The 19,319-nt window shown below is 39.3% G+C and overlaps 2 protein-coding genes across 3 annotated transcripts; both read right to left on the bottom strand.

Moving 5' to 3' along the window:
• Nucleotides 1-472: 472 nt before the first annotated feature.
• Nucleotides 473-5,695, bottom strand: LOC130172510 (26S proteasome non-ATPase regulatory subunit 4-like). The gene is made up of 10 exons (XM_056381290.1): nucleotides 5,596-5,695; nucleotides 4,430-4,570; nucleotides 4,232-4,346; nucleotides 3,641-3,727; nucleotides 3,060-3,128; nucleotides 2,736-2,951; nucleotides 2,280-2,388; nucleotides 2,027-2,164; nucleotides 1,036-1,091; nucleotides 473-944 (listed from the first exon to the last, which is right to left on the bottom strand). Exons 1-10 carry the CDS (start codon nucleotides 5,619-5,621, stop codon nucleotides 774-776), a joined length of 1,128 nt encoding a protein of 375 aa, XP_056237265.1. The 5' UTR covers nucleotides 5,622-5,695; the 3' UTR covers nucleotides 473-773.
• A 1,545-nt stretch (nucleotides 5,696-7,240) lies between these two features.
• Nucleotides 7,241-19,074, bottom strand: LOC130172504 (phosphatidylinositol 4-phosphate 5-kinase type-1 alpha-like). Of its 2 annotated transcripts, XM_056381283.1 has the most exons (17): nucleotides 18,992-19,052; nucleotides 16,975-17,013; nucleotides 15,738-15,772; nucleotides 15,176-15,268; nucleotides 14,801-14,931; nucleotides 14,541-14,658; nucleotides 13,869-14,021; nucleotides 13,413-13,712; nucleotides 12,178-12,413; nucleotides 11,965-12,048; nucleotides 11,785-11,833; nucleotides 11,559-11,643; nucleotides 11,263-11,430; nucleotides 11,015-11,147; nucleotides 10,869-10,931; nucleotides 10,678-10,777; nucleotides 7,241-10,548 (listed from the first exon to the last, which is right to left on the bottom strand). In XM_056381283.1, the coding sequence occupies exons 1-17, from the start codon at nucleotides 19,035-19,037 to the stop codon at nucleotides 10,546-10,548; spliced, it is 1,836 nt and encodes a 611-aa protein (XP_056237258.1). In that variant the 5' UTR covers nucleotides 19,038-19,052; the 3' UTR covers nucleotides 7,241-10,545. The 2 variants fall into 2 exon arrangements, with proteins under 2 accessions (XP_056237258.1, XP_056237259.1); XM_056381284.1 differs by lacking the exon at nucleotides 16,975-17,013 and having other exon boundaries at nucleotides 18,992-19,074.
• Between the last annotated feature and the right edge of the window lie 245 nt (nucleotides 19,075-19,319).

The raw sequence follows: 19,319 nt of genomic DNA on the forward strand, positions 1-19,319 counted from the left end.
CCAAACTCTGTTCTCATAATATACGTTTTTGGTTTTGTATATTACATCATAAAAATATTTTTGTCAATCTGAATATTCTGCAAGAGAAGTACTACATAAAAACAAATTTACTGTTGCCTGCATTTAAACGTTACATTACTGTAAACACTGATACTGTCCCCTATCCTCATAATAAGAAAGCTATGAAAACGACTGTTATTTAAGTGTAAAGTTTTGTCCATATGCATCTTTCCAAATGTATTTATATTCATTGTATATCTTATATTAGTGTTGTTTAACAAAGAACATTGAAAGAGATCATAAAAAAGGCTTTTTACCTGGGTCATGAATATGACATTAACTGTGTAGTACTAGTTATATAGTATGTAAGTTTAAACGCAACATTAATAATTATTATAAGACGAGAGGGAAGGTAGAGATTAACTACTGCAGCTATCACAACTAAATAAATTTCAAGACTCAGACTTAGTACCACCTTGTATTCTGTAAATTTATTAAGGGTTGTATTCTGCCCATGTTGATGAGTAGTTATATTACAAAAGGTTCAAAAGAAAGCATATGTGCTTGACACAAAATAACTGAAATCAGAATAGTCCTTTAACCTAAAGTTGAAAAAAAGGCAAAAGTTGTTTACAGTTTACACAGCTACATAAACAAAGGTGAACAAAACATTTCCTGTATTGAGGAGAGTAATACAGTAACTCTGAATAACACATGCAGTGCAATTCTCAGGTCTTTTTTATTTATCATATATTCAGCTCCTCTTTGAATGTTTATTTCTTTTTCTCCTCATCCTTCTTGGCGTCAGGTTTAGAGCCTGTCTGGGAAGACAGAGAGCCCATGGCGTTACGGATGGCCTCATTGTTGGGGTCGACTCCAGGAAGGTTTTCTAGGACGCTCTGAAGGAACTCTGGATCCTGCATTACATCGTAGTCCTCTTCATCCTAGACACAGATATGTTGTAGCTCATCTTTACAAAGCACTTCTCAGTCCTATCAAAATGACAAATGACTACCAGTAAAGACTTGTGTTTACCTTTGCCTCACTGGAGTCCATGTCAGCTCCAGTGTCCATGTCCTCAGCACCAAACTCTGCAGGAAAAATCAAACAGAAATGTTGATTGAGCAGAAAAAATGGGGTTGGCAGACAAGTGTGCTAATTCGTAACCTGGTCCATATGTTCCTGGATAGAGTGGTGCTGCAAAAATCACACACATTCAACAGTTAAAAACACTAGGTGATTAAAGCACAGCCTTTTGACTACATCTAATGTCTGAATCTCTATTCCCAAAAACTTATAGCATTGCAAAAGTAGGTAGTGACAAGAGTTATACCACAATTGAACTCTCATGTTGCATTACTTAGATATAGGATACTAAGTAAACATGGATCGAAGACTAAAACATAGGGTATGTGGGAATGTTTTCCAGGCTCAAAATCCTTCACCTGGCATAATAAATTGTGCAAATACAACTGAGCCATATGCATACTACTACAATCAATCATACCTAATAAAAAGGTACATACAGTGGCATCAGAAGGTATTCAGACCCCTTCACTTTTTGCACAGAGTTTTCAGTTTTTGATTTTAATAAATTAGCAGAAAAATCTAAAACCATCACTTTGCCATTGTGGTTCAAAAGTGTGTAAAAAGTGGAGAGTTATTTGTGATTTAATAATACAAATGGTACAAGTAAAATGCATACAAAACACTTCTGAGTTGAAAACAGGTTTATCTGCTTCCTCTAGAAGCGTGTCAATGATAACAAGGTATAAAATGGGCCTATTATAACTGGAATAAAGAGATGACTGTTCAGTTAGCTGCAGAAACTGATTTTTTAGACTTTAAAAAATTTAATTTCTCATTTATAAAAAAAAAAAAGAAAAAAAAGAATGAAGATGCTACTGTAGATGAATTTTGCTTGTATTTTATAATGTTGATCTGATGTTTACTGTATCCCATCTTGTATTATAGGTTATTAATTCTCTCGTGGGGGAAATTTAGAAAAGTCTAATTTATGTTTAACCTGCTCCTGGTCCCTGCATGGACATCTGCAGAGCATAAGCAATCTGTTCATCCTCTGTCATGCGGCTGAAGTCTGGTAAAGCAGGTGTGGAGGAGTCTGTATGTGGAACAGACATCTTCAACAGGGCATCCTCAGACTCTGAAAGAGAAAGAAAAATATGTCGTGTGAACACACTTGTGCTGAAAGCTACAATCCATCTGTCTGCAATACGGAAAGGAGATGGGCAAATCGAGTTGGTGGACATTTTCCCCACCATCTGCAGCAGGGGAGGAAATGCCAGCTTCAGCAGCAGATGCAACAGCAGCTCTGCGAGCTTCATCTTCCTGTCGTTGTCTCTGCTCCTCCATAGACACACGCAGAGCCTTGCAAGAAGAGGGAGAGAAAGGAAGAAAACAATAAAAAAAAAATGTATGAAACTGATCAAACATGGGTTCTCTCCAAGTTATCCATGAAAAAAAATTTGATCTTATTTCAACTGTATAGTAAAATGGCTGGAAAAACATCAAATCCAAATGACAGGCAGACGTAACTACAAATACTGGCAATAAAGCACAAAGCATGACACCACAGAATATGCTGTAACAAAAATATTACAATGAATATAAAAAGAAATTCCAAAAGATAAATAATGGTTTTGAGGGTAGTTTTTCATTTCAGTGAACTATACATACTACAATGAACCATTATATTTTATCCTCGACTCTCTTACCAAGGCCAGCTCTGGGTCTGCACTGGGATCTACTCCAAACTCAAAGTCACTGGCACCCAGGCCCAAAACTGCACCTCCCTCTCCAGCCAGGATGGGTGAAGACAGCAGGGCATCAGCTAGACTGGGGCCTGGAGGTACTGTGACCAGGTGGGAGCCTGCTCCCTCTTTGCCATTCAGTGTGTTGATGAAGGCTGTCAGCTTCTCTGTGTTCATCTCCTGCAGAGGAGACAAAGACTGAGGGTGGGCATGTGGACCAGAAGACGACATAGAGCGGTGACAAGGGCACATCAGATATTCAAGTGGCTGCTTGATTAAAAAAAATACCTCTTCTCCAAAGTTAATGACATCCACATTGACTTTTTCTTTCTTCAGTCGCTTTGCCATTTTGACCAGCTACAGGAAAAGAAAAATATTTCAGCTGTCACAAACACATGACACAACATTTTATATTAGGGACCTGACAGATATATTAGTACACTGTCACTATGCAGATGAATAAGTGCCTGATTCATGAAGAAGCATTACTAAGGAATCACATTATTCACCAATGTTACCTTTATTATGTCAATTTAATCCTCTTTTGAGAGGAGGCCTCTGCTGTCTGCACATTTCCACTGATAATGTAATGGTATAATTTGCAGGAAAAAACATACTAGTCGTAAATTGTGTTTAACTTCTTAATAGATATTAACCTTTTCTGCTGAGTTTGTCACATCTTTATGTAACCCAGGGAGCAGACTTATTGCATTGGTGTATACATACAGCAGTGTTCAAAATGCATTCTGTAACTATTTATTATAATTACTGTCTACCATCACATCAAAAAAAATCTTTATAGTCTGATATTGTTGAAAATCTCTTCCCCAGTAATACATGATAACTAGTAACAGGCAAAACACACTCACTTCTTTTTCGTTGTCCTCCACTGGGCTACCAACGAATGCAATAATGCGCATCTTGTGGTTTTTGCCCTGTCTGTGCTTCAATGCCAACTACAGAGAGAGACATAGCATATTTAAAAAAAGTAAGTCCATATCAATTGACAAAGTGCATTTATGTGTCAATTAAAAGAGTAAGATCTTTTTCACCACAGACATTTTCCATGTCATAGCAGGAACAGGAAAGAAAATAACATTAATGAAGGCTGCATTATATTTAGGTGAGCGAGCTCCAGTTCTGTAAGTAGGGTCACTGGAATGGCTAACTGAGACATAACTGAATGTTACTTGTTACTGTGCTTTTCCTGCAATGAGAAGTGAAGTGTCTGCTATGAAAAAGCCTATAATGTCAAATCCCCTTTTTGAATCTCAAACCAGTTGCCCTGTGTTCATACTCTGTCATGAGAGACAGCAAGCAACTAAAGTTTGCCCTAGTTTTAGATAAATGCTTATTCAAATGTTCCTAAAAGTTCATTCTTTTTCAGCTCGTCTATTGGTGTCCCGTAGGAGAGGCAGGAGCGCACTGTACTTTATCACTAATGAAAATCACAAACTCACATGTGCCACCCTGATGCCGGTGCAGAAGCTGATGTTTCCACGAGGCTGCACAGCATGCAGCTTGGACAGTATTCTCCCCGTGTCAGGAGTCAGTGTGGTCAGCACCTCACAGTTGCTGCACAGAGACGTAACACTTTTGTTATTAAATTACTATATTTTAAAAGTTACTACATAAATTCAAAACACATTGCCTCTTACTTTGCCATGGTGATGAGGCCCACGTTGTTTTCAGGGTTGCTGCGGGTCTTGGAGTGACAAACAATATTAACTGCATCCTGCTGAGCCTGCAGCCTGGTTGGCAGAAAGTCTCCATTTCGCATGTACTCACTGTTATCCACACTAAGAAAAATGAACAGTCATGTTAGGAAGAAGAATTTTTTATTATCCAGGTATGTTTTACACACACAGGAAATTAAACCTCTGCATTTAACCCATCTGCAAGTAGTTCTGTAGTAGTGTTGTAATTACTGGTTCAAACAATGTAAACTACACAGATTGTATAAATATTGGTTGTTATACCAATATCCACATGACAATACACTTACAGTACATGTACATCGCAGTTGAGAATAGTGGACAAATCAATCAATATTAAGGCGTCACTTTGAGCTTTAGGAAACTATGATGTGCATTTATAGCCATTTCATCAATCGATCAATGAAAACAACAATCTGTGACTTAAACAATGATTAAAATAATTGAAGCAGCCCTAACGAACACAATAACAAAATAAAACCCATGATAGCCCTGCAGCAAACTGCTACCTTATAAAAATTGTAATATTTTTTATTCAAACAGGTCTTTCATGTTGTGTACTCTCCCTGAATGCATCCTCAATTTAAAGACGGCTCCTGTCAGTGTGATAACTATAACAATACAACTGAATAACATGTTAGCTTGGTTTGTTAGGCTGCTCAATTAAAGGCAACAATAGACCCCTCTGGAAAGCAGTTACATGTTTTGACAATGACAGTAGGTTTTGCTAGCTAGCTAATGCTAACGCGTTAAACAACGGCATTATTCAATTTGAGGCTCAATTTGGATTTTACATTTGAGATCCACAAACGCTAGGAAACAACGCTACATTGATAAGCGTTAGTGAAGACATAACTTGTTAAATGGCCGTAACCTGACTAAAAAGCTGTTGGTTAGCTGTGTACTCGAAGCTCCTTTTGGCTAACGTTAGCTAGGTGACTCAGGGAATAGCTTGGGCATCTTGCATCCAAAATATAACAAGTAAACCTGCATGAATGTTCCAGACAAACGACATCAAAAGATGTAAACTTAGTCCATCAAGTAACAACTTACTCTGAATAAAGTTAGCCTTCTTAGTTTTAAATTTAAACGTATTTCTAAATCCTTACCAGACCATAGTACTTTCAAGCACCATCTTGACGTCTGTGGTTGCTACGTCATCGTGATGGTTTGTGGGTAATGCAGTTTTTTAAGGGAGAAAAATATATGGAAAAAACACTATGAATTTCATACAATGTTAATATAATTAACATCTATTAATAATGGTGGGATTCATTGCGCTCCAGAGGAGAGGCTTAATTTCACACTCAAGTAAACAACTATAACAACATTAACCTTCTTTCTTCAGAGCATTTCTTGCTCTGTGAGGTTCACAGCTAGTATATCAGACTGCATTCTGTGTCTTGGATCAGTGGTGTGCACAGACTCTCAAATGGCCAGGGGCAACACTGAAAAAGGGGGCATCTCTTGGGGCTGTTGGTTGTGAATGCGCAGACATCTTAATACAGAATACGTTTGTTCAGTGAGATTTATAGAATACTTCTGTAGGGGCACCACCTCATATGCTTCAGTCTATAGGTGCCCTGTGATAGAAGGATGTCTAGCGTGTGACATTAGTGCAAAAATGAATCATGGAATCATGCAAGTTAGCCATTAGAATATATAAATAAATAGATAAATATATATTTATATATATACATATATACATTTATTTATTTATTTATTTATTTATTTAAATATATACATATATATATATATATATATATATATATATATATAATATATATATATATATATATATATATAAGCCTACAGACTCAAAAAGTGTCTCACAATAGGTTCCCCCCCTTGTTGTTAGATTTATCTTAGAACCGGGAAAGAGTCCACACTCCTCCACAGTGAAAGCAGGGCAAACAACTTTTGTCTCACAGGTAAAAGTAGGTCAGACAAACCACACCTGGAGTGTCCCAGTCATCAACACAAAGCTGACACAGCCAGGCTACAAGGTAAAGGATACTCTATACCTCAAAAAATCAAAGAGTTTTTCTAATTCTTTTTCAAACTTAGTCATTTGTTATTTTGAAAAACACTGATGATTGAATTTACTTCTCTTTTAAAAGAGATGGTAAAACTACAGAAGCTGCCAAGCTGTGATGAATGAAGCAATAAGTGAGCTGAAGTGATTGTATAATCATAAAATTACTGCAAAAAAGAAAAGAACACACACTTTCTATCGCTGTCATTTCCTCCAAACACCTGGCACTCTGTGTGCCACCTGGCGCTCTGACAATGGGTTGGCTCAGCTGTGGATGGACAGCAAGCCAACCATCAAGCCCACCAGCGGAACACCCATCACCGTCCTGGGCCAACAGACTGACAGCTATGTTGCAAGTTTAAGCACAGATTGGTCTTTCATTTGTATGATTTCTAGAGTCCACATGTGGGACTACATCCTCTCTGCCAATCAGCTCAAACGCTATTTGAATGACAAACACTTAGCCCCGGGCAATGTGTTTGATTGGCGTTCCCTTGAATATGAACTAACAGGGCAGGTTCTTGTGGATGAGGAACCACCAAGTTATGTAACAGGGTGTAAAACTGAATGATCAGTAACATTTGTTACAGCATCCACTGTATTGTGTGAATACTGTTCTCTCGAGATGATTAAAATCTCTTCAGATACTTAAAAGATGGTCAGACTTTTTTCTTTTGCAATTCACAGACATCTAGTAACAGGTACATAGGGACCAAAACCAAGATTTAGAAAATATGTTTAATCCTTTAAAATCAGACATGAGAACATCACCACCACATAACTGAAACATGGCAGGAGGGACAGGCAGCACATATTGCATGAGAAGGCATTTCCGTGACTCCTATGTACATATACACATTTTATACACAGTAAAAATATAGTAATTGAAGCATATAGGACAACCAGCAACATTGGCTCGTAAGCCGTGTGAAACATTCATGTAGAAAAAGCATGGGAGCTTAACAACCCAGAATCATCATGGAGAGAATATAGCTATCATATCACAATCTAAACATGAAATATAAAAAGTGAAATTGTCAAATAGTCCCCCTTCATAGGCAATACACACTATAAAGTTTTCAGACATCCTTCTGTCAGTTTACAGTATACGTACAATCATCTAAGGTACATAATACAACTTTATCATTTCAGCCGACAGCAAACAATCATTAATAAATATACTTCCTAGAGCTGAAAGGTGACAGATTGTGGTTCATATTGCATTACTTCAAATGTATTGTAGTGTCTATGCTGAGTGCACCGCCTTTTAAGCACCGAAGGATGATGTTTCTCTTGTGCCATGGGTGTAGTACATCGCTGCGACACAACTGGTCTGTATCACTGTACCACCCATTAAAAAAACAAACAAACAAAAAAACAAAAAAAACAAAAAACAGAAGTTATACCATAAAACATCAAAATCAAGCTGTCACAAAATAAAATCTGCTTTTTTTTTGTTTTTTTTTCCCAAATCAGATTTTCTTGGAGTGTTTTTCTTTGGTGGCTGTTTGACTCTCAACCAAATAAATACAACTTTAAACTGATCTGTTTGAAATAATCAGTATTTTACATTTCAGTATATCAAAAGTAATCAATTTCAAGTACATTTTTCCAACTACAAAAAGGTGGTAAATAATGGGTTCTAAGAGCTACCACAATTGCAGTAAATCAAACTTTTGACAGGAATGTGGAGTTACCTCTTGAAATGTCTCAGGCCAGACCAAAGTAAAATAATTGTTTGATAAAGAAAAATAAATCTTTACAGGGACGATGTCAGATACATCCTATCAGACATGAAATTATTTAGCAAAAAACATCCAGTTTAATAATAGATCCTTAAAACACAGGTCAACCCAGTGTTATTACCATTTACAACAGTCCATGCAGGTGTCCAGGAGTGTCTCATTTCATTTTCATATCAACTATACTGGATCCTGAACATTCACAGGATCTCCCTTCTCTTTTCTTTGGTGCTGCGATTGGCTTATAATACAAAATGCCCAGTCCTGAATCCTCAACTGTGCATTGATGAACATGAGTAATTGTCCTCCTTTTCTATATTCATAACTCACATTTCCCCTTCTCCCTCTCTGCTGCACAGACCACATGTGCTCAACAAACATTAACAGTAATCCAATAAATGAGATGACGTCTAAGATCTTGAGTTCTGCGACACTTCAACCTGGTTGTGGTTCAAATTTCTATATCAGAAATATCTCATGGGGGGGGGGGGGCCCTTTCAGCCAAGCATGATCGGTGGCTTGTTTAGTGCCCTAAACAACAAGATAAACACAAAACATTTTGTGAAAACACGGCTTAATTTCTATGAACCGGCCAAGTAAAAGATTAGTAAGAGTACATACAAAAAAAAAACAAAAAAAAAACAAAAAAAAAAAACAATTTACAAAAAATAATTTTATGTTTAGTAATATTGGTCCAAGAGTGGATGTGGGTGGGTTTCATTTCTGTAACCAGCAGAAATGAATACTAAGAGACAGATATCTTTTTCGTCTGATGTCAGTTACAAGGTTTAGCTGAGCTGATGAACCAAGGTGATTGATCACTTGACATGCATATAAACAAAAAGGATTGTATTAGTGTTTGTATTAAAATCTGAAATTCTTTTAAACCCTGACAACTGATTGGTTGGTCCAGACATACAAATGGCAGTTTGACAACTTCAGCTGTAGTGATAAGGCAGGTTTCTGTGTGACTACAAGACTAACCTGTAAAAAATGTCAGTTATACATCACGTTAGGGGAGAAACATGTAAAGGCACAGACATGACAGACAGTAGCTTGAATGTTACTGTTCTATTAAGTTCATACCATGACTTCACTTAACAGCATCTACTGGGCCAGCAATGCTGCCGACAGCTCTTCTCTCTGAATTCATTTATATTTCAGCACATATGGTCACATCAGAGGGGGAGATTTTCAGGGTTATATAAAATGTGGTCTGCCATGTTAATAAGACACATTCTATATAAGAACATTGTAATGTACATTCAGCAGTGGCAAGATCTAGATGGACCTTTGCAGCACCACTGTGGTTTCCAGCAGAATAACTTATTACCAAACATGGAACAAAATTACCATAGATGTCTGGTTCAACCCATTCCTTCAGCGTTTCCAAATCTGACTTCAAACAAATACTGCACATCCACAATCAGTAAAAAGAAATGCATACGTGATTGCAGAGTCGACAGCAGCGAGTGTTGATTTTGAACAATGACCACTGATAGCTCAGAGTTCCCCCTGCTCATGAGGCGTACTGAGGGGAAATGGATGTGCGGGAACAGGAACACTAGTGCGTGAGTCACAGAAATGTGAACCCACTTAGACTGTGCATGAGCACACAGGAAAGCATTCACTCCTACAATTGCAGGCCATGCCCTCCATGTGCTCTTAAGTGTGTGTGTGTGTGTGTGTGTGTTCCTGCTGAAATGCTGTCTGTGCCCACTCACATCTCTTCATGCTGTGAAAAGTGGGCACAAGGACTGACTCTTCATGGAGAATTTGACTGCCTTCACTATCCACTGGTGACTTTTTATAATATACAACAAATTATTTTGGTTATTATGACGTTGCAGCAGACAGACGAGTTGTGAAAATTAAGGAAAATCCTTTTTTGATCAATTTAATGCTGCCGCGGTTAGTAAAGAGTTGTCAATTCAGGGTCGTGCACCTTTTTTTCCAGGTGTTCATGAAAGACGTCAAGGCTTTGGGAAAAGGTGTGGACAAAATGTGCGTGCACAGTGACTTTGTTGGAGGCTGGGAAGGTCTAAGGCCTACCGCACACTGTCTTCTTGATCTTCCCATCATTGTTTCCTCACTGTCACCACCTCCATTGCACCTCGTTGCTTCATCCAGCGATCCCTGTATATACTATGTGTATGGGTGAGAAAACAACATAGGTGCAACAGGGGGTCCGCGGTGGAGACTTTCACTTTCCTCATCCTTACTTCCACCCACCTCATGTTGTCCAGAAGCGCCTCAACCATAGATGGCACTAAATCTGTTTTTTACTGTGAAGATAAAAGAAATTCAAGGATTATGAAAGGTGCAGCACATGTACAACTACTACTGGCAACTTCTAAAATAAAACCACAAATAATATTCAATCAGAGATGTATAATTTCATCGTTTAGACTCACAAAACAGATGTTGGTCTCTGGGACGATGTCTGATAGTGAAACTACATCTTCGTTTCCAGAGAGGTTGCCAGAATTGTCTTCAGCCACTTCTGCCCCAAAACTGGAACAGAGAAAAAGACAAATAATGAGACACAATGACTAACAAAATTGAGAAAAATATATTCAAAATTGACTGCCACCGTCTTCTGTACCTGTGGGAAACACCCTGGTCATGATCCATGTTTGCTGATTTGTGCACTTCTACTCCTACAGAACTGCAGAGAAAAGTCAGAGAAAAGAAAATTAAAACAATGTGAAAGTGAGATGGAAGAATAGGTGTTTAGGTTATTGTCTTTACCGCAGGGGAGGAGAGGTGGAGGCAACTCCTGTGCTGCCTAGTGATGAGGTGGACAGGTTGGCCTCACCGTCAGCAGGGTTGTCTACTAGCGGAGGGGTCCTCGGAACAAGATCGGGTCTGTCTGACTGCACACCTGAGAACAGCATTACTGCAAATTTCAACACCAGTATCTCCACTTTGAGCACAGCTATGAGTGAAATTGTGGTGTGGATACAAATAAACATTGCGTGTGATGCCCCGCCTCTTACCACTGTCAGCCTCTGACTCTGTGCTTTTAAAGTGGCTGTGGTACACCAGTCTGGAGTCGACAGACTGTCCTGTTGCGTGGGAGAGCGGGGTTGGAGCTCCCAGGGTGGGGGCCCTTCGAAGCCCTCCCGGACCTCCACCACGACTCTTCTTAGATGGTGATGGTTTTACTAAAGAAGACAGGGCACATTAAAGTGGAAATGATCAATATAGGCACCAGAACTTTTCAATTCTGTATTTTCTAAGCTGTCAATGCATCAAGATCTTAACAGCAGTGGGAATGCATATGCTTACTTACGTGGAATTTTCTTAAACACTGTGCTGCACATGAATTGCTGGAAACGCTCTGCATAGAAGCCAGGTCTGTGAACTGAAACTGTGTCCTAAAGTGGTAAAATAGCAACAGAGCCATTAGAACCTGACAAACACTAACATATCCAAGTTAATACACTCTATTATGAGCCATTCTGCTCAGTAACTTTTCCTTTTTCTATCACAAAACATTTAGTGTGAAGGCTCTTTACCCCATCATGGACCAAGGCCTTCCAGGAGTGCTCCAACTTCTTAATAAACCTAAATAGGAAGACAAAAGAAAACTATTTACTGCAAGTTATCTAAATGGGTAATGTAGGTGGGAAACTGGTTCCTGAATTATGAACAAATGTTCATGCTAGAAACTGATTTGGCTGCTCTGAAACACCGACCTGTAGGACTGGAGAATGTCGATGATGCCGATGTAGATCAGCAACCTCTCTCCTTTAGTATTACGACCTGGAATGCCACCCATGCTGGAAGGACAATGCCAGAGGCGACAAAAGACCATTTAATTGTCATGTTCCAGTCGCAGATTACACCACAAACAAACACTTCAGTTCAAATTCAGCTTTGCTTGTCGTCAGGTGGGTAATAAGACTCACTGGTCTTCTGAATCTAAAGCTCCCTTCCCTCGGGCCTCCCCTTGGATGGACTCCATGGCTGTACAGTACAGACTTTTCTGGGCTTGTGGCCGGCGCTGATCTGGAGTCACGGCTCCCTCTGATCCACCACTGTCCCCCGAATTGCCTCCAGCACGCTCCCGCTCTCGACTAGCCTGGTCCATGTTGTGGATGCCCATCAGCAGACTGTAATCCATGATCTTGAAACTCTGTAAGAGCTACATTAAACATACACATATAATAAATCAGTTGACACGATCATCAGCAGGAGCACTACCACATATCTTGACATTCACACAGAGATTCACAGGCAGACACACAGAATCAGACAACAAATTTTTGCCAGATTTTGCTTTGAAGGTACAGCTGTAGAAAAACCGTGGCAAACCTTTACACTCAAAATATTATTTGCATTATTTTGTATGATGCTAGATGCAACTTCAATTATGAGCAATCTTTGTATTTTGACTATAAGGGCCATTACTTAAAAATATTTTCTTATATCGGTTGAGGGGGACAGTAAAACTGAACTAAAAATAGATGCATCTATTCAAAGAAAGAAAAGAAAAGCAAGAGTGATGACAGAGCACTAACAAAGACCTCTAATGGAAAGAGATATATTTTGCTCAATAAATCGCATGCAGCCTCTGTCCTTTAAATTGTGTGGCTTTCTCAAGACCAATGATCCAAAATTACACAGAACATATTGACATCTCGTGCTAACTACAATGATAAATGCCCCCAGTCTAATCCCATCATTTCAAAAGGGAATCATCCCTCAAAGTAAACAAAGTATTAGTTTTCAGTGTCATGCGAGCATGAGTCATTTTATTCAACACTAGACTCCTGATCAGCAGTGGTGGAGCTCATCTTTAAGCAACAAACAACACTGAACTGCCTGAGGAAAAACAGAATATTACAGACGCCCCTGTAAAAAAAACAACGAGTTTGACAGCTGAAAAATAGTGTCTGTTTTCATATTTCTGCACATTTGTTCCACAAGATGATAGTGAAAGACTTGATGTTAGATCCTGTGTATCTATTTGGCAGAAAATATGTCTATCTAGTGATGATATAACAATAATGTATTCTGCTTGTGCACTGTCTGTATAATATCAATGCATACAAGTGTGCCCTGTACTTCCACGTGAGTCCAGAGGCTTGAGTGCGTGAAACATTCAATCAGTCAATGAAAAACAAGTGTCTCTGTGACTCACCAAGCAGTCCCTCTGTATAGTCTTGCACAGAGCATTGAAGTTGTCCGCTTCCAGCAGCAGGCCGTCGGGCAAGTCCTGGATAAAGTCCAGGTCTTTGTAAGTGGGAACAGCCTTTTCTCTCTCCTTAGGGGAGGCTCGTCTCTTATAGGTGGAGCCCTTCAGGTCGTATTTGAGGTGCATGGGGATGATCCGAGGCAGAAGATTGTTCATCACTACAATACGGATATTCTTACCCCCTGCCTGAACACAATACAGTCCGTAGAACTTGGGAAGCAGAGTGCGCTTGTTTTGGTTTATATTCTAGAAGGGAGGAGGAATATAGAAAATAAAGATTAGATATTTTACACACTTAAAATTAGAAAGAAATTACTGCTCCCACTCATTTAAACCTCCTACTCTCATGATAAGTATAGTTATAATAATCACTCATACTGAACACACTCTATCCAGGCTCACCATGAAGTATCCAGGTAGGAGTTTCTGGAGGAACTCAGCCTCCTTGTGTTGAACAGTCTTGATGATAAACTCGTCATCACTGGAGACGTAGAAGAGAGATCCGCTGGCTCCGGGATTAGACAGCTCGATCAGTGGCTCGTTACACAGAGAATACTTCAAGAGCAAGAGGAGTCTGCATTAGTATTCAGTCAAAACAGAGCAAACATGTTGGCAAATCCAGAACTCTAATTTAATTAAACCAGTGGTTCCTGATAATAGTGGTAACCTGAGGGTGGAAAACACCCAGGTGGTTGTCAGGAGGTTTCCAGGGGGACAGAAGGGAGATGCTAAGAAAATGTATTCAAAATAAAAACCCTAATTAAATAATATATACATGCATATTATCCACTTCATAGAAAAACATGCATGACTTCTGACTGCACAGTCACTTTACTGAAGTAGCTTGATTACAGAGACATGGGGCCCATTTCCAATTGGTAGGAGCATGTGAATGAGAAGGACTTTCATGCTTTGCCCATTAAACGAGTGTCTCTTTTCATCCTCAAAAGGGAGCAACTACAGATGAACACTGAACTAAACCAGTCTCCAATATAAATATGAGGACAGTGACAAAAGCCAAAACAAGAACACTTTTTCTAAATATGGCAGTGTGTGTTTAGTGCAATAACTGACCAGATAGTCATCTGGTCGAATGCCAAACAGTTCCCTGAAGTAACGAAAGGCAATGGGAGCGTAGGTCTTAAAGCGAAAGTCACTGTAGTGATGAGCAGGTGTCAGGTTACTGCCTTCACTGAAAACACATGAGAGACAGAGCAAGAGACAGAAAGGCCATTAAACTGTGAAATGAAATGTGAAACAAAAATTAAAAAAAAATAAAATAAAAAAAAATAAAAAATTGCTATGTTTATTCAACTACGACTTATTCTACCAACCCTGGAAAGAAGATGCTTTCGACCACCACAAAGTCCTGCATGAGAACATCCCTCTCCGCCTTTTGGCTTAAGCTGCCAACCGTGTGAGTGATGCCCAATTGGATTGCACCTTTTAGGGCAGATGACGTGGTCTGGAGAGGTCAGAGGGGAATAGAGAGGGTAAGTATCGGAACCAACACCATTTTACCCCATGTGACTTCTGCTGTTTCACTCACTATTTTTAGGTGCCCGGTGATAGGAATTCCCAAACTAATTTTAGAACATAAACACCAAACATGTGCGTGTACACACTGGTCTTTTTCCACTTTTCATATCTGCTGCTCAGTGCTGTGGGTGTCAACAAACCAGTGTCACCGACCCCTACGCTGCTCTAACCTTTTTATAGGTGGTCTCTCCTGTGGTGGTCTCAACACCCCGGTGTCCAATAGTCTTCTTCATACTCTGAGTTGTGCCTGAAGAGCCAGGTATCTGAGGAGAGGGACAGACAGTGTGTGTGTTAATGCCGGTGAACACAAGACAAAGAGCAAGCTGTAAGTAAGCTTTAAACCAAATTGGGTAAACATCTTCTCATGAAAACCTTATGCCATCAACTGGGGTTTAACAATACTCAAAAAAAATAAAAAAAAAAAAAAAATAAAAAATGACATTGCAATCATTTTTGAGAGATGCTGATGTGATTTTTTCTGGAATCTTAACCATGCTCCCTTCGGTCTGAAGAATATAATTTGTAGGCCGAGGCATCTCTGTAACACCACAATGCTTCACTTGTAATGCTATGTTGTGACACATGATGGCTGCATGAATGCAGGCTTGAACTCTTTAAACCTGTTGTGCTTCCCTGCACAGAGTTGACTGGATCAACATTTACATTACTTGGGGCTATACATAATGCAGAGATGTTTTGTCAATTCAGTGAGGAAATTTCAGACATCATTACCTCTGAAGGGGCCATTTTTCGGATGCTGCTGGTCCCTAAAGAAAGAAAAACAAATTAAATTGTGATTTTACAATGTGAGCGACAATGACTCTTAAGAAGCTACAAAAGAAAATACTAAAGACTTCCCTTGTTCAGACTTGACTTCATGAAACCCATGTACATGTCAACCGAAGCAGTCAGTGCAAACTTGATGCTTGTTGTCATTTTCAAGACTTTGACTTGGCAGCTTTTAACATGGAAGAATCTGTTAATGACTATTTGAGAAACCCACTGCTGGTTAATTAGCCAGGATATTTCCAGCACTGGCTGATGACTATACAGCCAATGATGAGCCCAGACCTAAATGTGGCCACAGTTACTAACTCTGCCCCTGATACCACCAGCTCTCTGTGAACTGGAACTACTTCTCCCCTGAGCTGGCTGCTCCAGATTCATCCAGTCCCCGAGGATATGAGTCTACACTCACCGCCTCCTTTCAAAAAAAAAAAAAAGAAAAAAAGTACAATTTCTAGTTTTTTTTTGTGTCACAGCCTAGTTTGTGTCTCACACTAACTTAGTTTATCATATATTAAATCAATACATTTGGTAAACTCAGCTGATAAACATAGGAGTGGTGTAATGTAGGCAGACACAAATTCTGGATGTGTGTAAAATTTACTGTCTTGATAACCAAAAATAAGAAGTAAAATATAATATATGACACAGACTCATGTTCTTTGCTCCTCACAAACAGCACACAGTAGTTTCATAGGATAAGAACACAACTGAAATAAAAGAAATACTCCACATGATTTCCTCTGTCCTTACATAAACTTGCTGTTTAAACCTACTATCTCGCCCACTCTGCAAGCACCTCTAGCCTGTAACCAATGGCAACATCTACTTCAATGCTGCAGTGCCACAGGTCAACATACACACAAAAAGATGTTACAAAGATTATACACCTGTAGTAACAATGTGTGTACAATCTATGCCCAGCAGACTCAATCCAGGCGAAGCACAGTAAGTGGACATCTCAACCCAAGAGAGAGGGGAGTGTTAATAATATGGGAGAATCACTGAAATGCCATGCATCTCTTCTGAGTTAACAGGGACACACGGCAATCAACCAGGAAACAGTGAACATCATTCTTCCCACATTCCCTCTCATTATGTAAAACAACACACTATATCATCACTACTCATGCAGTTTCTGCTCACACACAGAAAAAACTCACACACACACCCATGCGAGTACCTCGCTGCAATGCTCTCCTCCAGAACTGAGTCCTAATATCTGTGGAGCAGGACATGGTCAGCCTAAATGGCTTAACCTAGTAAACGAGTAACACTGAACAAATTTAAAGCATCACTGTTTGTAGGTACGAGAAAATGTGTTTTATCTAGTGCTGAAATTATTAAATGATTAAGCAATTAAAAAAGAAAATTAATCAGCAACTATTTTGATAACTGAGGAATAATTTCAGTCATTTTCCCAGGTTCTGGCTTCATAAATTTGAAGATGAAATTTGATGAATTAAATTTGCTGCTTTTGTCTATTATCATACATGATATTAAACTGTGTCTTTGGCTTTTGGGCTGAAAGTCAAATAAAACAAGTAGTTTTTGGACAATGCCTTGCCTTGCCTACCATTTTCTTCTATAATAATTGGCAGATTCCCCAATAATGAAAATCATTTCTAGTTGCAGTCCTAGTTTCATCACATTACAATTTTCAATGTAGAACCAGACACTAACATACAGTGTGCAGCAGATTCGTGGTTAGAATTAGACTAACCTAATTACTTAACAATGACTTTAGCTTGTTAGTGACAGGCCTTACTACAATAGGCAAACCATCTGTTCCCCCCTGTATACCAAACAACTCCCTGCCAGCCTTGTTCACATGTAGCCTGCAGCTCGCATGAGGAAATAATATGGGACATGCAGAGTCTCTTAAAATCATTTTCTGCCCGTGAAGAGTCCATAAATATACTGGTTCTTGGCCCGATTAGGAAACAAGGCCGATAAGGACTAATACGGGAAACAACATTATGTTACTGTCACTCAAGTGTGTGTGAGTGTGCGTGTGTTTGACAGAATGCTGTATCTTGTATTTGTACAGCCTCAGGCTGTCAGCCAATTGGAGGCCACAAGAGTGCTTTGAAGCCACTATTTTTATTCACTGATTCAGACTGGGTGGCTACTAGGGAAGAGCAACTCCTCTACACACAGGGGAGCTAATAACTGATGCACAACTAAATGGATACCAAGATGAAACATCTCCATCCTCTGTCCTGTCCTCAGAAAATAAAATACCAATGAAAGCACTTGTACTGCCCACCACCCGTCTGTATCTGTGTGGCCTCTGAAAGCAGAGAGAGTCCAGCTCATAAGCAATTCACCATGCATAGATCTGAAATCAGAGATCCTACACGAACCTTTCATCAACTGAACATGAACAGCAGAGTGAAAGAAGTCTGGTAATCAACTAGATAAGCATGAAAGGCCTGTGTCATTGGTTTAAATAATGTAGGAGATCAATAAGCTCAACATTTTTTTTGATAATACATCACCTCAACTGTGAAACTTTGGAAAATAACTGATAAGAGGGTATGTGTTGAAGATACCAAATGGAAACTGCAAGTTAACTTTACCGCAAACCTGGACAGACAGACAGACAGACAGACTGAGGAGGAGGAGGAGGAGGAGGAGGGGTGTATGGGCGAGGAAAGCGAGGGGATAACGGTGTAGCTACCGTTAACTTCTCCTGGGTGGATAGACCCGTTAGAAACATCAGCCACAGAACACGTCCCGTTCATTTATTCAACAATAGAGCGATATTTTCTACACCTCGTGCTTTTACCTCCTGCGTCCAGTTAACTTGTTAGCACAGAAAAAAACACCGATAACGATATAACCGGCTTGATAACAAAACACACTATCTAGCCAACGCGGACCCGGGTAATATTTCGTATTATTAACTTCAACAGATAACTCGATATCAGTGCTGATGGACCGTTAACTAAAGCTCTAATTGATAACAACAACTACTACTACTAAGGTTGATCAACAAGGCAGCTAAACAAGCTAGCCACTGCTTGGTTCATTTGTTGGGTTGAAAGCCTCGATGCTAGCTAGCTAACAGGCTATTCAGGACATGATAAAGACAAAGTCAACGTATTACACCATTTTCATCACTACGAAATGTTACACAGATATGTTTGCTTGTTCGTTAGAAGACAAAAACTGAGGAATATTTAGCCTCTAGATACCTGTCGGGGCTGTTGATCCCGAGTCTGCTGTCCCAGCAGTCGCCATTATGGTTTGACTGTTCACATCACAGACAGCGCCGATAGTTGAATTCTGATGCTCATGTCGCAGCAGCACCACAGCGCCCCCGCCGGACTGAAGGGGAACAGTTTCAGTTTCAGTTTTACTGTGGTACTAAAATAAATTATTTGAAGTTTGAAAATATAAAACTGAAGATAGGTCATCATTTCTTATGTCCAGTGGCTTTGAATATATTTCTTACATGGTGATATTTTAACTTTATTAGGATTAATGGCAGAAAAAAATCGAATCAAATTAAATAACTTTGTT

The sequence above is a fragment of the Seriola aureovittata genome, chromosome 7, assembly GCF_021018895.1.
Source record: "Seriola aureovittata isolate HTS-2021-v1 ecotype China chromosome 7, ASM2101889v1, whole genome shotgun sequence".
Taxonomy (NCBI): domain Eukaryota; kingdom Metazoa; phylum Chordata; class Actinopteri; order Carangiformes; family Carangidae; genus Seriola; species Seriola aureovittata.